This window comes from Cebus imitator, unplaced genomic scaffold (assembly GCF_001604975.1).
Source record: "Cebus imitator isolate Cc_AM_T3 unplaced genomic scaffold, Cebus_imitator-1.0 Scaffold37, whole genome shotgun sequence".
Classification (NCBI taxonomy): Eukaryota; Metazoa; Chordata; class Mammalia; order Primates; family Cebidae; genus Cebus; species Cebus imitator.
This window is the reverse complement of record NW_016107352.1, coordinates 3,894,308-3,911,644: the sequence shown is the minus strand read 5'-3', so window position 1 is coordinate 3,911,644 and position 17,337 is coordinate 3,894,308. Positions and strand designations below refer to the sequence as shown.

Below are 17,337 nucleotides of genomic sequence, written 5' to 3'. Positions count from 1 at the left end.
GAAAACTGGCTAGCCATGTGCAGAAAGCAGAAACTGGACCCCTTCCTGACACCTTACACTAAAATTAACTCCAGATGGATTAAAGACTTAAACATAAGACCTAACACCATAACAACTCTAGAAGAAAATCTAGGCAAAACCATTCAGTACATAGGCGTAGGCAAGGACTTCATGACCAAAACACCAAAAGCATTGTCAACAAAAGCCAAAACAGACAAATGGGACCTAATCAAACTCCACAGCTTCTTCACGGCAAAAGAAACAGTCATTAGAGTGAATCCGCAAGCAACAGAATGGGAAAAAATTTTTGCAATCTACCCATGTGTCAAAGGGCTAATATCCAGAATCTACAAAGAACTAAAACAGATTTACAAGAAAAAAACAAGCCCATTCAAAAGTGGGTGAAGGATATGAACAGACATCTTACAAAAGAAGACATACAGAAGGCCAACAAACATATGAAAAAATGCTCATCATCACTGGTCATTAGAGCAATGCAAATCAAAACTACATTGAGATACCATCTCACACCAGTTAGCATGGCAATCATTAAATAATCCAGAGACAACAGATGCTGGAGAGGATGCGGAGAAATAGGAACACTTTCACACTGTTGGTGGGAGTGTAAATTAGTTCAACCATTGTGGAATACAGTGTGGCAATTCCTCAAGGACCTAGAAATAGATATTCCATTTGACCCAGCAATGCCATTACTGGGTATATATCCAAAAAATTATAAATCATTCTACTATAAGGACATGTGCACACGAATGTTCACTGCAGCACTGTTTACAATAGCAAAGACCTGGAACCAACCCAAATGCCCATCGATGATAGACTGGACAGGGAAAATATGGCACATACACACCACGGAATACTATGCAGCCATAAAAAACGATAAGTTCTTGTCCTTTGTAGGGACATTGATGAACCTGGAAACCATCATTCTCAGCAAACTGACACAAGAACAGAAAATCAAACACTGCATGTTCTCACTAATAGGTGGGTGTTGAACGATGAGTGCACATGAACACAGGAAGGGGAGCATCACACACTGGGGTCTGTCGGGGGGAAATAGGGGAGGGACAGCGGAGGGTGGGGAGTGGGGAGAGATAGCATGGGGAGAAATGCCAGATATAGGTGATGGGGAGAAAGGCAGCAAATCACATTGCCATGTGTGTGCCTATGCAACAATCTTGCATGTTCTTTACATGTATCCCAAAACCTAAAATGCAATAAAAATAATTAAAAATAAACATACACCAGTCTTCCAGTAACATACCATAAAGTCAGTAATACATGCAATATTGACTGAATTATGGTTTTAAATACTTTTAGTTATTTTATCATGAGCATTATTATAATACATCTTATAACACTAATAACAATTAAATATTCCTAAGGAGTAGTATCTTAAAAGCTTCACTAAGTGTTTCAGACATTAAAAACTAGAAAACATTTTATGTTGCAAGGATAAACTATTTTATATCTTCTCTTGTACTCCTTTTTAAGCCATTAGCTAAGTATCACAATATGCCTAAAATTTTTTAAAAGTTAAAACTTGATGTAGAAAACATATATGTGTGACACATCACCATTCAATAAACCATAGCAAAAACACCGACAATGAGTAAAATGCAGAATTAACAATTTGACTGAGACCTAACTGACCCACTCATATTTGGGAGATGTATCCCTGACACATACAATCCATTCACTAAACAGAGAAGCAATTCATTCCTTTTCTCCTGCAAGCTCAAATAAAACTATAAATCAAGATGTTAAAAAGCAACAAAATGAGGTCCTCAAATTAGGTAAGAGAAGCGTACATTTATAAAAACTAGCAAAACACCCATCCAATCCTAATTATACTAAGTCAAGAAAACTCTAAATATAGGTGACATGCCACTTAATCATACATATCTGATGAGCCACTTCAAAATCATATATAAGAAAAAAAAATCCCATGATAGTTACAAAGGGATGGCTACCTGAAATCTGAAACATTTCCTCCTCTCGGAATGCAACAAAATAAAATGAGAGAGAAAATGTTATGATATGTAAATTATCATACAAGTATAAAGAACTGAACACATTCAAGAAGTAGGAGCAGTTCCAAATGGTCAGTCCATGATAGCAAGATTGTTGCCTTTACTTGAAGGGATGAAAAAGAAAATGGATTATCTTGGACATGGCAAGATGGCCAAACAGGAACAGTTTCAGTCTGCAGCTCCCAGCGAGACCAACACAGAAGGCAGGTGATTTCTTCATTTCCACTTGAGGTACCCTGTTCATCTCACTGGGACTTGTCAGGCATTGGGTACAGCCCACAGAGGGCAAGCAGAAGCAGGCTGGGGCATCCCCTCACCAGAGAAGTGCAAGGAGTTGGGGGCCTCCCTTTCCCAGCCAAGGGAAGCCATGAGGGACTGTGCTATCTGGCCCAAATACTACTCTTTTCCCACAGATTTTGCAATCTGAAGACCAGCAGGAGATTCCCTATGTGCCTATACCACCAGGGCCCTGGGTTTCAAGTACAAAACTGGGCAGCTCTTCAGGCAGACATCAAGCTAGCTGCAGTTGTTTTCGTTTTGTTTTGTTCTGTTTTGTTTTCATACCCCAGTGGTGCCTGAAACCCCTGTGAAACAGAACAAATGGTTCACTCCCCTGGAAAGGGGGCTGAAGCCAGGGAACCAAGTGGTCTTGCTCAGCAGGTCCCACTCCCATGAAGGCCAGCAAGCTAAGAACCACTGGCTTGAAATTCTCACTGTCAGTACTGCAGTCTGAAGTTGACCTGGGACCATCCAGCCTGGGTGGGGAGGGGTGTCTGCCATTACTGTGGCTTGAATAGGCGGTTTTCCCCCGACTGTCGGGGAAAGTTCCTCTAAGGACTTGGAGGAACTCAACACAGCACAGCAAAGCAGCTGTGGCCAGACTGCCTCCACAGATTCCTCCTCACTGGGCAGGGCATCTCTGAAAGAAAGGCAGCAGCCCCACTCAGGGGCTTACAGGTAAAACTCCCATCTCCCTGGGATAGAGTGCCTGGGGGAAGGGGCAGCTGAGGGCGCAGCTTCAGCAGACTTAACCGTTCCTGCTGGCCAGCTCCAAAGAGAGCAGTGAATCCTGACAAGGCGGGTTCTCCCAGCACAGTGCTTGACCTCTGCTAAGGGACAGACTGCCTCCTCAAGTGGGTCCCTGACCCCTATGCCTCCTGACTGGAAGAGACCTCGAACAGGCGTTGACAGACACCTCATACTGTTGCAGAATATTCAGGAGACCAGAGAGACCAGTGGGTGAAACAGGAGGATTTTTCTAAGTTGGCCACTGGCTCAGCGGATTAGCATACCAAGGATGAGCAAAGGAGAAAGAAAATGGGGTACTTTTTATACATCCAGGATGATATAGCAGCTAACAGGTTTACAGAAGCCAAGACAAAGAACACTTAATTAATTTGTAACATATCTTATGATGTACATTACCTTTGAAAAATAGCATTTTGAGAAACACATTGTACATCCTTTGGGTGTTATCTTGCCCTGTGACCTTGCAGCTGATCAGCAAGAAAAACAGGAGTCTTGAGATGCCTGGGAGCTTTGCTGAAAATGTGTGGAGAATAGATAAGGTAGGTCTTATGGGGAGTTAGTTAATTTTAAGCAGAGCTGAGGGTTAGCTTATGCAGCAATTACAGACTGCCAATGTTATAATTTAATTTTCCTCTTCAATACAGGAGAGCTCCAGCTGACATCAGGCTGGTGCCCTTTTGGGACAAAGCTTCCAGAGGAAGGAGCAGGAAGCAATCTTTGCTGTTCTGCAGCCTCCACTGGTGATACCCCGGCAAACAGGGTCTGGAGTAGACCTCCAGCGAACCACAGCAGACCTGCAGAAGAGGGGCCTGACTGTTAGAAGAAAAACTAACAAACAGCAGTAACATCAACATCAACAAAAAAGACCACCCACAAAATCCCATCCAAAGTATATCCACAAAGATGAGCAAAAACCAGCACATAAAGGCTGAAAATTCCAAAAGCCAGAATGCCTCTTCTCCTCCACAATTCCTCTCCAGCAAGGATACAAAACTGGACAGAGAATGAGTTTGACGAATTAACAGAAGTAGGCTTCAGAAGGTGGGTAATAACAAACTCCTCCACGCTAAAAGAGTATGTTCTAACCCAATGCAAGGAACTTAAGAACCTTGAAAAAAGGTTAGACAAATTGCTAACTAGAATAACCAGTTTAGAGAAGAACATAAATGACCTGGTGGAGCTGAAACATACAGCAGGAGACTTTGTGAAGCATACACAAGTATCAATAGCCAAATCAATCAACAAAAGAAAGGATATCAGAGACTGAAGATCAACTTAATGAAATAAAGCATGAAAACAAGATTAGAGAAAAAAGATTAAAAAAGAACAAAGTTTCCAAGAAATATGGGACTATGTGAAAAGACCAAAGCTACAATTGATTGGGGTCCCTGAAAGTGGTTTCTTTGAAACCAAAGAGAACAAAGAGATGACCAAACACAACAAAGAGAATCTCTGGGACATAGCTAAAGCAGTGTTTAGAGGGAAATTTATAGCACTGAATGCCCACATAAGAAAATGGGAAAAATCTAAAATCGACATCCTAACATCACAATTTTAAAAACTAGAGAAGAAAAACAAACGCTAGCAGAAGACAAGAAATACCTAAGATCAAAGCAGAACTGAAGGAGACAGAGAAAAAAAAAAACATAAAAAAAAAAAAAAAAAAAATCAATGAATCCAGGAGCTGTTTTTTCAAAAGATTAACAAAGTAGACAGACTCTTAGCCAGATTAATAAAGAAGAAAAGAGAAGACTCAAATAGACACAATAAAAATGATAAAGCATTACCTTTGAAAACCAGCTCAAGACAACAATACTCTCTCTCACCACTCCTATTCAATACAGTATTGGAAGTTCTGACCAGAGCAATCAGGCAAGAGAAAGAAATAAAGAATATTCAAATAGGAAGAGAGGAAGTCAAATTGTTTGCAGATGACATGATTGTATACTTCTCCTTAAGCTGATAAACAACTTCAGCAAAGTCTCAGGATACAAAATCAATGTGCAAAAATCACAAGCATTCCTATACGCCAATAATAGACAAGCAGAGTGTCAAATGAGGGAATTCCCATTCACAATTGCTACAAAGAGAATATCTAGGAATACAACTTACAAGGGATACAAAGGATCTCTTCAAGGAGAACTACAAACCACTGCTCAAGGAAATGAGAGGACACAAATGAAAAAAACTTCCATGCTTATGTATAGGAAGAATCAATATTGTGAAAATAGCCATACTGCCCAAAGTAATTTATAGATTCAATGCTATCCCCACCAAGCTACCACTGACTTTCTTCAAAGAACTAGAAAAAACTACTTTAAATTTCATATGGAATGAAAAAACAGCCTGTGCTGGCCTAGAGCCAGAACCTGAGCAACGCCATTTTATAAAATGGCAAAACTGTTTTTAAAATAAGTTGCAACGGCTGCGCCATTCTCCTCACAATAACTGCTGGCCTTGGCTTCTGTAGATAGAACTGCTAGTTTGTTCTGCAAACTATGTAAAGCTGCTTACCTTTTCTTATTAGTAACTGCCAGAATTGCTACCTTTTGCTTACCAGTAATAACTAAAATAAGCAGCCCAAGCTAATTCCATCCCAGCTCCTGTGACTTGTAATAGGTAACCAAGATCTGTGACTTCCACCGGTATCCAGACAATGTGTAAACTAACATCCGTAAGCCACTTAAATAACGATCGAAGTGACAACATGTCCTCTAGCCCTTGGAATGTCCGGAGACCCCCACCCTCATCTCTGCCCAGGAGGTGATTTACAGAATCCACTAGCCCTCAGAATGTCTGAAGCCTTTTCATCCCCATCCCCGCTCCTCACCGCCACTCCCAATGTGGTTTTTTCAGGTATAAAAAGTCTTGGCACCCTACTTTCGACGCCACAGGTTGGAGAGACGTGAGTCCTCTGTGGTCGCCGGCATAATAAAGACCCTGTAATCTGGCATACTTTTGTCTTGGTGTTAACTTTCTATGCTCAGTCCAGTATAACAAGCCCATATAGCAAAGACAATCCTAACCAAAAACAACAAAGCTGGAAGCATCAGGCTACCTGACTTCATACTATACTACAAGGTAACAGTAATCAAAACAGCATGGTACTGGTACCAAAACAAACATATAGACCAATGGAACAGTATAGAGATCTCAGAATACCACACATCTATAGCCATTTGATCTGCAACAAACCTGACAAAAACAAGCAATGGGGAAAGGATTCCCTATTCAATAAACAGTGTAGGGAAAACTGGCTAGCCATATGCAGAAAACTGAAACTGGACCCCTTCCTTACACCTTATACAAAAATTAACTCAAGATGGATTAAAACTTAAACATAAAACCTTAAACCATAAAAACTCTAGAAGAAAACCTAGGCAGTACCATTCAGGACATAAACATGGGCAAAGACTTCATGACTAAAACACCAAAAGCAATGGCAACAAAAGCCAAAATTGACAAATGGGATCTAATTAAACTAAAGAGCTTCTGCACAGCAAAAGAAATTATCATCAGAGCGAGCAGGCAACCTCCAGAATCAGAGAAAATTTTTGCAATCTATCCATCTGACAAAGGGCTGATAACCAGAATCCACAAGGAACTTAAAACAAATTTACAAGAAAAAAAACAAACTACCTCATCAAATAGTGGGCAAAGGATATGAACAGACACTTCTCAAAAGAAGACATTTATGTGGCCAACAAACATATGACAAAAAGCTCATCATCACCGGTCATCAGAGAAATGCAAATCAAAACCACAATGAGATACCAGCTCACTCAGAATGGCGATCATTAAAAAGTCAGGAAACAACAGATGCTGAAGAGGATGCAGAGAAATAGGGCTGCTTTTACACTGTTGGTGGGAGTGTAAATTAGTTCAACCATAGTGGTAGACAGTGTGGCAATTCCTCAAGGATCTGGAACCAGAAATATCATTTGACCCAGCAATGCCACTACTGAGTATGTAACCAAAGTATAATAAATCATTCTATTATAAAGACACATGCGCACACATGTTTACTACAGTACTATTTACAATAGCAAAAACATGGAACTAACCCAAATGGCCATCAATGATAGACAGGATAAAGAAAACGTGGCACATATATACCATGGAATACTATGCAGCCATAAAAAAGGATGAATTCATGTCCTTTGCAGGGACGTGGATGAAGCTGGAAACCATTATCCTCAACACATTAATACAGGAACAGAAAACCAAACACTGAATGTTCTCACTCATAAGTGGGAGTTGAACAATGAGAACATATGGACACAGGGAGGGGAACATCACACACTGAGGCCTGTTGGGGGCATGGGAGGAAAGAGGATAGAGAGCATCAGGACAAATACCAAATGCACACCGGGCTTAAAACCTAGATGACAGGTTGATAGGTGCAGCAAACCACCATGGCACATGTATACCTATGTAACAAACTTGCAGGTTCAGCACATGTATCCCAAAACTTAAAATTTTAAAAAAGTTAAAAAGTACATTCCTTTGCAGCAGTAGCTTGGAACAACTAAATACAAACGGAAAAAAATAAAACAATCCCAGCACTATACTACTACTTTCAATCTCTTAACTCCTAAATGTTAATGTTCTTTGACCAAGTTCCCCTATACTATACCCAAAAGGGGCACTTCCACCCACATCTTTGGTCCACCAACTACAGGTAATAAATTCCAAATCTCTATCTCCAGCCACAATCTGTCTCCTGAGCATCAGCCCAACACTTATCTCTCTGAACATCTTCACTTAACTGTTCCAGCAGAATTTTTAGCACAAAGCATACCAAAGTGAACTCATTCCCAATCTGTTCCTCCTACATAACTATTCTGGTTATTGGTATCATGCTCCAAATCCAGAAGTTATCCATTCTGTTTTCTTCTCCTTCACTAATACTGTATTGGTCAACAAGTCAAGTTCCATTCTACTTTAAAAGAAAAAAAAAACACCTCATAAATCCGTATTCTCCATTTTCAAGGCCTCTGTCTTGGTTTAGGCATATACCTACTTGGCTTGGGATTATTACATCAATCTACTAACAGTTCTCCTTACTTTCAATCTAGCTCTTCAATTATTCCTCTATATTGCTGCTAACATGATCTTTCTAGAATATTATTTAAATCATTTCTACCATTTAAAAAGTTTTCAATGATTCAAAATAAAAACTTAAAATCCCTAGCAAAATATCCTGTCTCCTGCCACCTCTTTAGCTTTATTTCCTCCTCATCTTCTGTATAAAACGCTAAATTCCAAACACAACACTGCAGTTCCTGGAAAAAAAGTCATACTATTTCTTACCTCAATGCCTCTGCATATGTTATTCCCTCTTTCTAGAAAGTTCTCTTTTTGACATGGTAAATGTGACCTACTCAAAACTTAACCATCTTGTGTAGCTTTCAGCTTCCTCCATTCCTCCTTGATCCCACAGCACTTAGTAGACATTCTTTCATATTATATTACAATTGTTCTTTTATACTAAACTTTGAAAACCGTGAAAATAAAATATATTTATTGTTCATTTTTGCATCCTAAATGCCTAGCACATTGTCTGACGATAGTAAGTGATCAAAACTATCTGCAAAATGTTTATGCCTTTGTTTTCTAGAAACAAAACTAACACTTAAAAAACGTTCTCCAACAGACACAGAACAAAGCAGCTCCTTAAGAAAAACAAGAGAAACAAGGCAAGGGGCAACTGAGAAAAATAAATGGGACAGAGAAAGAAAAATTAAACACATGAAGTCTATTCAGGTAGCTCCTGAGAGCACACTCTTCTGTGCTCTTTGTCTCATATTCTCTCACCAACATGTTTTATCTATTTAATCTTCAGCGCTTATTCTGATTTCCTACAAAATAAGTGGTAGGCAAAGAGAGAAAAATAGAAAGCCTTACTTAAATCAACTATTCCCCAAAAATGAGCACAGTCAGAACATTTAAAATGCCGTAAGACCCCTAATCTATGGAGTCTCAATTTCACTTCTAAAAGTTACCTCCTAAGAGTTGAGAGATTACAATGCACAGTTTACAAACCAGTTATTGTACATTCTCCCTTAATAGACTCCCAAAAACTCTTCCTGAACTTACATTTTTTCTTCTGGTAAGAAATTAATAAATTCACTATTTACTCTGTAAACATACTTTTTACATTTCTATACTTTAAATGAAACACTTTCCTTCCACCCTGCCCCAAGTGCCCCTTGAACAAAAACTTCCCCCAGCTGAATTCTATTATGATATTGCCAGTTTTCCAGGATCACAAATAAAGGGAATTAGAGAACTCTCTTCCAAATACAGGGCCTCTAGCATTCTTGATCCCATTCTATCAAGTAGTAACTATACCCAACATTGCCCACTGATGTAAAACAAATTCAGAATCCATTCAAGTCCATAATTAAGTTTAGATGGTGTGAGGGATTGGGATTGTGTAGACCAGACTCTACATATTAAGTTAGAAGTCCACAACAGTTACTTAGTTTGATGTAAACGTAACCGTTAAATAAGATTCAAACAACAGGTACCAAGTTTGTAATCAGCACTAACTGAAAAACAACAAAGGCGTAAAAAACCATATTATATCTAGCAATACCTAGTAAAACAATCATAAATTACATGTTTTGAAGAACATGTTGGGGGGAAAGACTTGGAAGTCTTAAGTATATTACTCTCCGGTGATAAAACTTCTCTAGCCAGGTTTTTCTCCCCTCCAAGTCATTAGCATCTTCTCTAGCCCTACTCTTCCAAAATGACCAGTTCTTCAAGTATCTTTCTTAGTAGGATCCAATCTACCAATTCTTGCTCCCAGGCTTAGATTAAGCTGCCTTGCAACTGTGAGAATTATGTTATCCAAAGAGATAACTAGGTTTAAATTTATCTTTACCCAGCTGCAAATTCATTAACTTCACTAGGTCAACAATGGGGAAGATAGGAAAACTGTTCTATACAGACATGTCAACTAACAAATTCAGAAAGAATAAGGGAAACAAAAAAAAAAAACACCATTGGAACACAATGCCAAAATCCTTCAATGAATGCTAAGATTAGTATTCATCTGCAAATCCTGAGAGAGTACCTACCTCCAACTAGGTATTAATTTCAAAGGGGAAAATAGTAAGTTTACAGTGGAGACACCAGGCAGATTATCACTTTAACCAAGTGATCACCCTTATCATTACCAGTAAGAATAAATGTTAATATCATTTACTCTCTGACATTAAGTGTTGAGAACAGTTCGCCCCTGTGCTATTCTCAGTAATGTATAACATCAATTTAACCATGAGAAAACATCAGACAAACTCAAATTGAGAAACATTCCACAAAGTAACAGACCAGTACTTTTCAAAAAAGTATCAAAGTCATGAAAGATAAGAAGACTGAGGACAGTCACAGAAAGGAGATTAAGGAAAAAGAATGACTAAACGCATTGTAGAATCCCGTGGGATCCTGGAACAGAATAAGGACATTAGTGAAAGTACTGGCAAAATGCAAATAAAACCTGTAGTTAATAGTATTGTAGCAATGTTAATTTCTTGCTTTTGATCACTGTACCCTGATTATGTAAAATGCTAACATAAGGGAAACAGGATGTAGAGGAACTCTGTAGTCTTTCTACTCTTCTCTGAGTTTTAAAATGCTCCACACCTGTTACCAAGCCTACTAGGTCAACTAATAGATTTTCTATTTACGCAGTTCTTTTATATACCCTTTCTCTCTCCTACTATCTATTATCTCTCTCTTATTATCCATCTTTTCTGAGTTGATATTCTTTCCTACTTTTTCCCTAAAAGGCTTCCAAGTTCTTACACTTTAAGACTTCTCAAAATAACCTTATTTCCTCCCAACAGAGGGCTACTCTCCTTCGTGTAGTCACAAAATGACGTACCTTAAAAGATGTAAAATACTTTAATACAGTATCTTATAGCTTCGTAAAAATTAACAAAATACAAGTGCTTGTAAATACATTTACATACATAAATTTTGAGATGCATATATAAACACTATTTTACAGATGAGAAAATAAGACTAGGAAAATTATCTGACACTTATTATTAATAAATATCAGAGACTCAATCTGACTCCAGTTCTTCAGGCTCCAAGACCAAATTACCTTATTAAAAGTGCTCTGTATCTGAAAAGCTTCAACTTCCCTGGCTTCAGGCAAGCGAATGACACCAAATACACCATGATTTTCAAGAAAGTTCTAAATTTCCCCATTGTTCTAAATGTCACTCTTAAAAGCTTCAATAATTCTACAAATAAGACTTCTGGAAGTAAGTGAAAATTTTGTGTTCACCCTAACCATTCTTTTATGTTTTTTTTTTTTTTTTAAAAAAAGCAGACTTCAGTCATCTCTTCAACTGTTCAGGCTGAGGAATCGCTTACCTCTATTTTCATACTGGCTCCAACTCATGCTTTCAAATATCTGAGCTGTCATTCTAATCTCTAATTCCATTCATTTCTTGATATTTGCAAGTGAAAACTAGGGGCAATCCTGCAGGGCCCCGAGTCCCACGAAATATTCTGAATGCCTTTTTTTCTTCACTCAAAAAAAAAAAAATAGTCAAATGACTTACTGCTAGCGCATGTGTCTCTTTAATATTTACAGCAACGGTGCGTAGCGATGTAACATTGACTTGAGACCCCGAAAGAAACAACTTTCGCCTGACTTAACTGCCACCAGTATTTTTCTCCTTCACCGTTTGTAATCTCCAGTCTATTATAAACTACAGACTTTTTCATGTTATGTGATTTCTGTAACGGTCAAGTGAGAAAATTATTTAAACCCACCAAGAGAGCTGAGATTAAAGAAATAATAACAGGGAAATAAGCCTTTAAATTTGAAAACTAATAAGACAGCCATTAATTTATCAATGGGCGCTTACTACGTGCAAACGCACTTAAAGGGACCGAAAGCTCCTGAGGTCTTTGGGCACTTAACGACGACCTGCTCATTTCTGTGACCTATCCTCACCCTTCCAGCACCTGGCATCTGCAGTAGCTCAAAAGTTAAACCGAATTGGAGACGCTGAAGTAATAGGATCTGCTCCACTGAGAAACCCGTGCGAGAAACTTTGGAAAGTGCCGTCTGAACAGCATTACGCTGTTTAATTCACACAAAACAGGTTGCTGCACTGTTTAATCCTGCATGGGGACATGGAAGAAGAAACCGGGACACCGAGGGACCCCCAAAGGTGTTAGGCAAAGAAACGAGGGCGCCACTTGCCTCCCATTCCTGCAAGAAACGCTGGGCCTCGTCAGAACCAACGGCCTTATGTCTCCTAAATTCGTCCTTCACGTACTGGTCACCCACGGCTTTGAGGTCCGGGGGCAGAACACGATGCAGCTGCAAGACACGCTTATATAAGGCCCGGACTCGAGAGACGTGCAGCCCCGCCATTCCGCGGCGCGCCGACCACGCCTGCGCAGAGGGACAGCGTGTTCACGCTCATCTGAAAAATCGCGTATTAGTGAACCGGAAGGCCGACGGAGAGGGCGCGCGAGCTCTATCCGGTTTGGTCCCTCCCAGAATCAGGTCCTTCCGGAAACCCAAGCTCTCCTCCGGGCGGGAAGCGGGCTGCTCCTTCTCTACGAAGGGCGTGGGTTTTGTGAAGTCGCGCCTGCGCCTCTTTGTGGCTTCTCCTGGGCTGCGATCTGGTGACAGAGGCCTTGAAAAAGAGAGGTCTGTCGTGGACCGTTGTCACTTCTCAGTCCCACTCCACTGTCTTTTTCATTCAACTTCGTTTCTGTACTCCTACCAAAGGCCTGAGAAACGCTTCCTTAGAATCAGGCTCCTCCAGGAATCCTTCCGCAGTTCCCAACCCACTTGAGGCATCTTAGAATACTACTGCATCCACCGTCAGGGTTAAGAGATTAATCCAGTAGCTCACCAACCTACACACTTTGCACAGCGCTGTACTCCCAGTTTATACTCTGGGCATGGGCTCTTCCGTGTAAACAACACAAGTGAGCCCTGAGCCGGCTGACTCCATAGTCCAAATTGGCTGCAGAAGAATTCTTGGGAAGCATTTTAAATGTATTGTTTCCAGGGCCATGATCCTGGAGATTCTGGTTAAATAGTCTGGGATAAGAATGATGAATCTAGAAATTCACAAAGCTCTAACTTTTGCAAAGGTAATATTGAGAGTTGAACTGGTTTCCAAAGCTGGCAGCTCCTTGTGTTGTCCTTTCCTGTCTCCCATTTGGTTCTTCATTAAATCATGATGGTGTCACCAACAAAAACACAGGAATCAGCCATTTCACCCCATGTACTCTACCACAATCTCTTGCTACTGGATATTGTGTTAGCTTCCATATCTGTGTTCAGCTTCTGGCCATGACCAACTGTGGTCATGCACCAACTTAATTTAAATTAAATTTGGCCTAAAGCTTCCTTCCTACTCTGAGTTGCTATGTAGGGAACTGCAACCTAACTTAGTATGTAAATGAACTGCAACTGAGAGTATATTCTTGTGACAAGTAGCTGAGCTTCAGCCAATCACGGACTGCCAACCCATCAGACTATGTCCATATTAGGCAAATACTTCATAATATCCTGCCCAAACAAGCCCAACTATAACCAATCAAGCTGTTTCTGTGGGACACTTTCTTTTTTTGTCTGCAAATACTGCCTGCCCACAGTGTTGGGTAGAGCTCTCTGAACCTCTCCCTGTTCTAAGTGCTGCTGCCTGATGAATGCCTCATAAACCGTGTGTGTGTGTGTGTGTGTGTGTGTGCGTGTGTGTGTGTGTGTGTGCGCATGTGCACACACGCACGCAAATAAACTCTATTAGATTTAACTTGTCTAAAGTTTTTCTTTTAACAGCCTAAACTGTAAATCAGACCATGTCACTCCTCTGCTTAACAAAGCCTCCAGAGATTTTCATCAGAGTAAAGCCCAGAGTCTCTAGCCCTTAAAACTTTAAATTTTCTCCTATTGCTTTCTCCCTAGTTAGCCAGTTCCAGCCACACTGGCCTCCTAGCTCTTAGTTCAACTTTTAAAAAGCCAGTTACCCTCCCAACTGAAGACTTGGCACTTGCTGTCCCCTCTACTTGGAATGCTTTGCCAAATGTATCATTTTAACTAACATATTATTTCACTCAGCTCATTATTTCAGGTCCCCTTCTAATGAGACCCTCCCTGCAGTTTGCAGCCCTGCTTGAAACTGCAACATAACCAAACCAAGAATTTCTTATGCTCCTCGTCTGCTTTGTTTCTCTCAATATTACTTACATAATTTACTCTTGTGCTTATTCTCTGTTACACCCCAACTAGAATACAAATTCTATGGGGGCAGGGATTTTATGATTTGTTATTGACCTGCACTAGACCTGTAATAAGCACTCAATAAATATCCGTTGAATTAATGTGTGAAACTTACTAACAGTATCAGGTGCCTCATATTCCGTCTGGTGAATAAGAGGCAGGAATGTTGGAATTTGTGTGATTCTCTCACAGACCCCAGAGTTCTTTCTGTGCAAAAACTTTTTGAAAAACAAACAAGACACATACTCAGCTACTGAAGAAGGTACCTACTCATTTTAGAATCTTTTTCAGTGCCCACAATGCCTTACAAATAGTAAGCACTTCAATATTTATTGCCTTGAATGGAGTTTCTCCTTTTGTTTAAATTAGGGGAAAATATGTGTTTTAAAAAACACAGAACTTTTTGAAAATGGATTTAATTTGGTATTATGACAAACCACATTAATGGCAAGGATTGAATGGCAATGTGGTTATTTTGCTTCAGGAAATTTTTTTCTAACTATACTTCATCTATTAATATCCCTGTAAATTGAAAATTAATTTCTTGTTCCAGTTTTTTTTTTCTAGTTTCCTTTGAAGTTAAAGTACATGTGTAATAAATACTTCTTCAAGAGCCAACACTCATATAAAAATGTGAGAAAACATTCAATGAATTAATTAAAAAATAAAGGAACTAATTGAGCCTATAGAGAGTAGAAAAGGTCCACAAAGCACTGGAGAATTAATGCTTAAAAATGGCAGATGACAGTGAAAGAGAAGCCAAAACACAGTGGTGTGGTTAGGCCTTGAGAAGTAAAATCAAGCAATAACAGTAAGGATAATGACAGTTAACATTTATTTCATTTTTTTGCAACAAGCTGGACAGTGAGCTATGTTTTGAGAAAAAAACTGTCTCTGTTTTCCTGACCAATTTAGGCTGATCAGTTTTCCTCTTGTGGTAAAAATAGCCATGAACTGAAAATAAGATCACAGTTATATTTCTGGCCACCAATCTAGATCACTACACTTCATGCAGACCTTTCCTTTATCTTTCCTTTATGTGTTTCTTTTTCTTATATGTTACTCTGCAAGTGACTTAACCACTCTGCCAGGATTTTTTCACATGTAGATGAGCTGGATTAGGTCATTTGCAGTACTTTCCAACTTTACTAATCTCTAACCATGACTTCTCCCAGATTCCCTCCAAAACTTTTTGTAAAGTGAAAGAGAACATATGTCCACTCTGAAATAATTGCTTTAAAAAGATTTTTGTTTTTTTAAAAAAGTGGGGTAAATGCCTTAAAATTGTATATGGAACAGATCGCCTAAGACTTTCAGGGCACACAAAATATAATAACCACCTATAGCCATAGGGATGATCAACACAGCAACTGCACTATTCAGTGTGCTGCTTATGTGGACTACCTCACACACAAATAGAATTGTAAGAGGCAGCTAGGGACAATTTTTGACAAGCAGATAGAGAAGTTTGAGGTCAAAAGAGTTGAAGAGAATTGGTAAATAAGGAAAAATAAACTGAAAGAAGGAGAAGAAACACCTGCATGGAGTGTACTGAATTATTACTTTGTATTATACTCTAATCTTTACTTAAATGTTGAAAATAAGACTTGCTTGCAAATAATTCTAAAGCACTTGTCTCTCAAATGGAAGTGAGGAAGGATTGGAGAGGGGGAGAAGCTGATGACAAAAGATCTGGAAACTGCTTTACATCATTAGATAAGAAAATAACGTTTTTACAGTCTTGAATTCAGCTGCACAAGTAGCTCAGTTTTCAAATTACAGTTACTCAAATTTCAAGCTCTAAATTATTGAGAACAACGAAAACACTGAGACAATATACATCTTTAATTCAAACAACTTTCACATCCTTAGAGACCTAGAGAGATGTACAAACCTGATTTAGCCATAGTTACTACCTGCAGTACCCACAAAAGCACCAGGAATTGTCTTTCATTTCCCACCTTATTTTGGAGTCTGGAAGTTAGGTACATCACTGTGTGAAAATGAAAACTGTAAAAAGGAAGGAATTATTTAAATTTTTATATGGTATCTTATATGCCTAATTATTCAAACTCAATGGTAAGAAAGCAGAGTCTTAACACCAAAATTTCAAGTTTAAACATATTGTTCGAGGAATTAGAAAAGCAAATACATTCATGGAAAGTCTATTATCTGAAAGTCGATTTAGAAAGCATAATAGTCTTTAGTATTTTTCTGAATTTCTGAAACATGTTAAATAAAAAAAATCCAAGAGAAACTTAATTTGTTTGTATATGGAGAGAAAAATCAAACCATAAGGAATGTTTTAAAGTGTTGAGAATTGTTGATTACTGAGAACAGAAAATCAACCAAAAGTCCAAATAAAATACCATATTTTATAATTTAAAGTACTGATGATATACTGTAAAATCTAAAGAGGAAAAAAATAACCATTGCCTCAGAAGCTGAAAAACATTTGACAAAATCAACACCCATGCCTGGTTTTAAAACAATAATAAAATAGAAATCAATTAATTCTACAACACAAAAGCCAGCATCTTAGTTGATAGTAAAATATCTGACACAGTAGATTCCTTTTGTGTAAAAAAGGAATGGAAAAAATGCATATGCAGTTGACCCTTAAACAATGCAGGGGTTAGAGATGCCAGCTGAAAATTCACATGTAACTTCTGACTCCCCGAAAACATAACTATTAATAGTCCACTGTTGATCAGAAGCCTTACTGATTACATAAACAGTTCATTAACACATATTTTATGTTATGTGTATATATACTGTGTTCTTACAGTAAAGTAAGCTACAGAAAAGAAAATGTTAAGAAAATCGTAAGGAAGAGAAAATATATTTACAGTACTGTACTATATTTATTAATACCGTACATTTACATTATCTGTTTCCAAGATGAATTGTATGTCAGAAATTGCTGGCAACCAGGGTGCAGACCTCAATCTATGGTATATATCAAGCAATTCAGCTTTTTCT

At 38.7% G+C, this 17,337-nt stretch overlaps 1 protein-coding gene across 1 annotated transcript in view; it reads right to left on the bottom strand.

Annotated features, from left to right (window-relative positions):
* The window catches only part of SDHAF3 (succinate dehydrogenase complex assembly factor 3), a 56,343-nt gene extending 42,747 nt beyond the window's left edge, over positions 1-13,596 (bottom strand). Inside the window, exon 1 of the mRNA XM_017525175.2 lies at positions 12,316-13,596. Coding sequence (XP_017380664.1) covers positions 12,316-12,489 — 174 coding nt within the window. The 5' untranslated portion in view covers positions 12,490-13,596. The remainder of the gene's footprint in view (positions 1-12,315) is intronic.
* Positions 13,597-17,337: the final 3,741 nt, after the last annotated feature.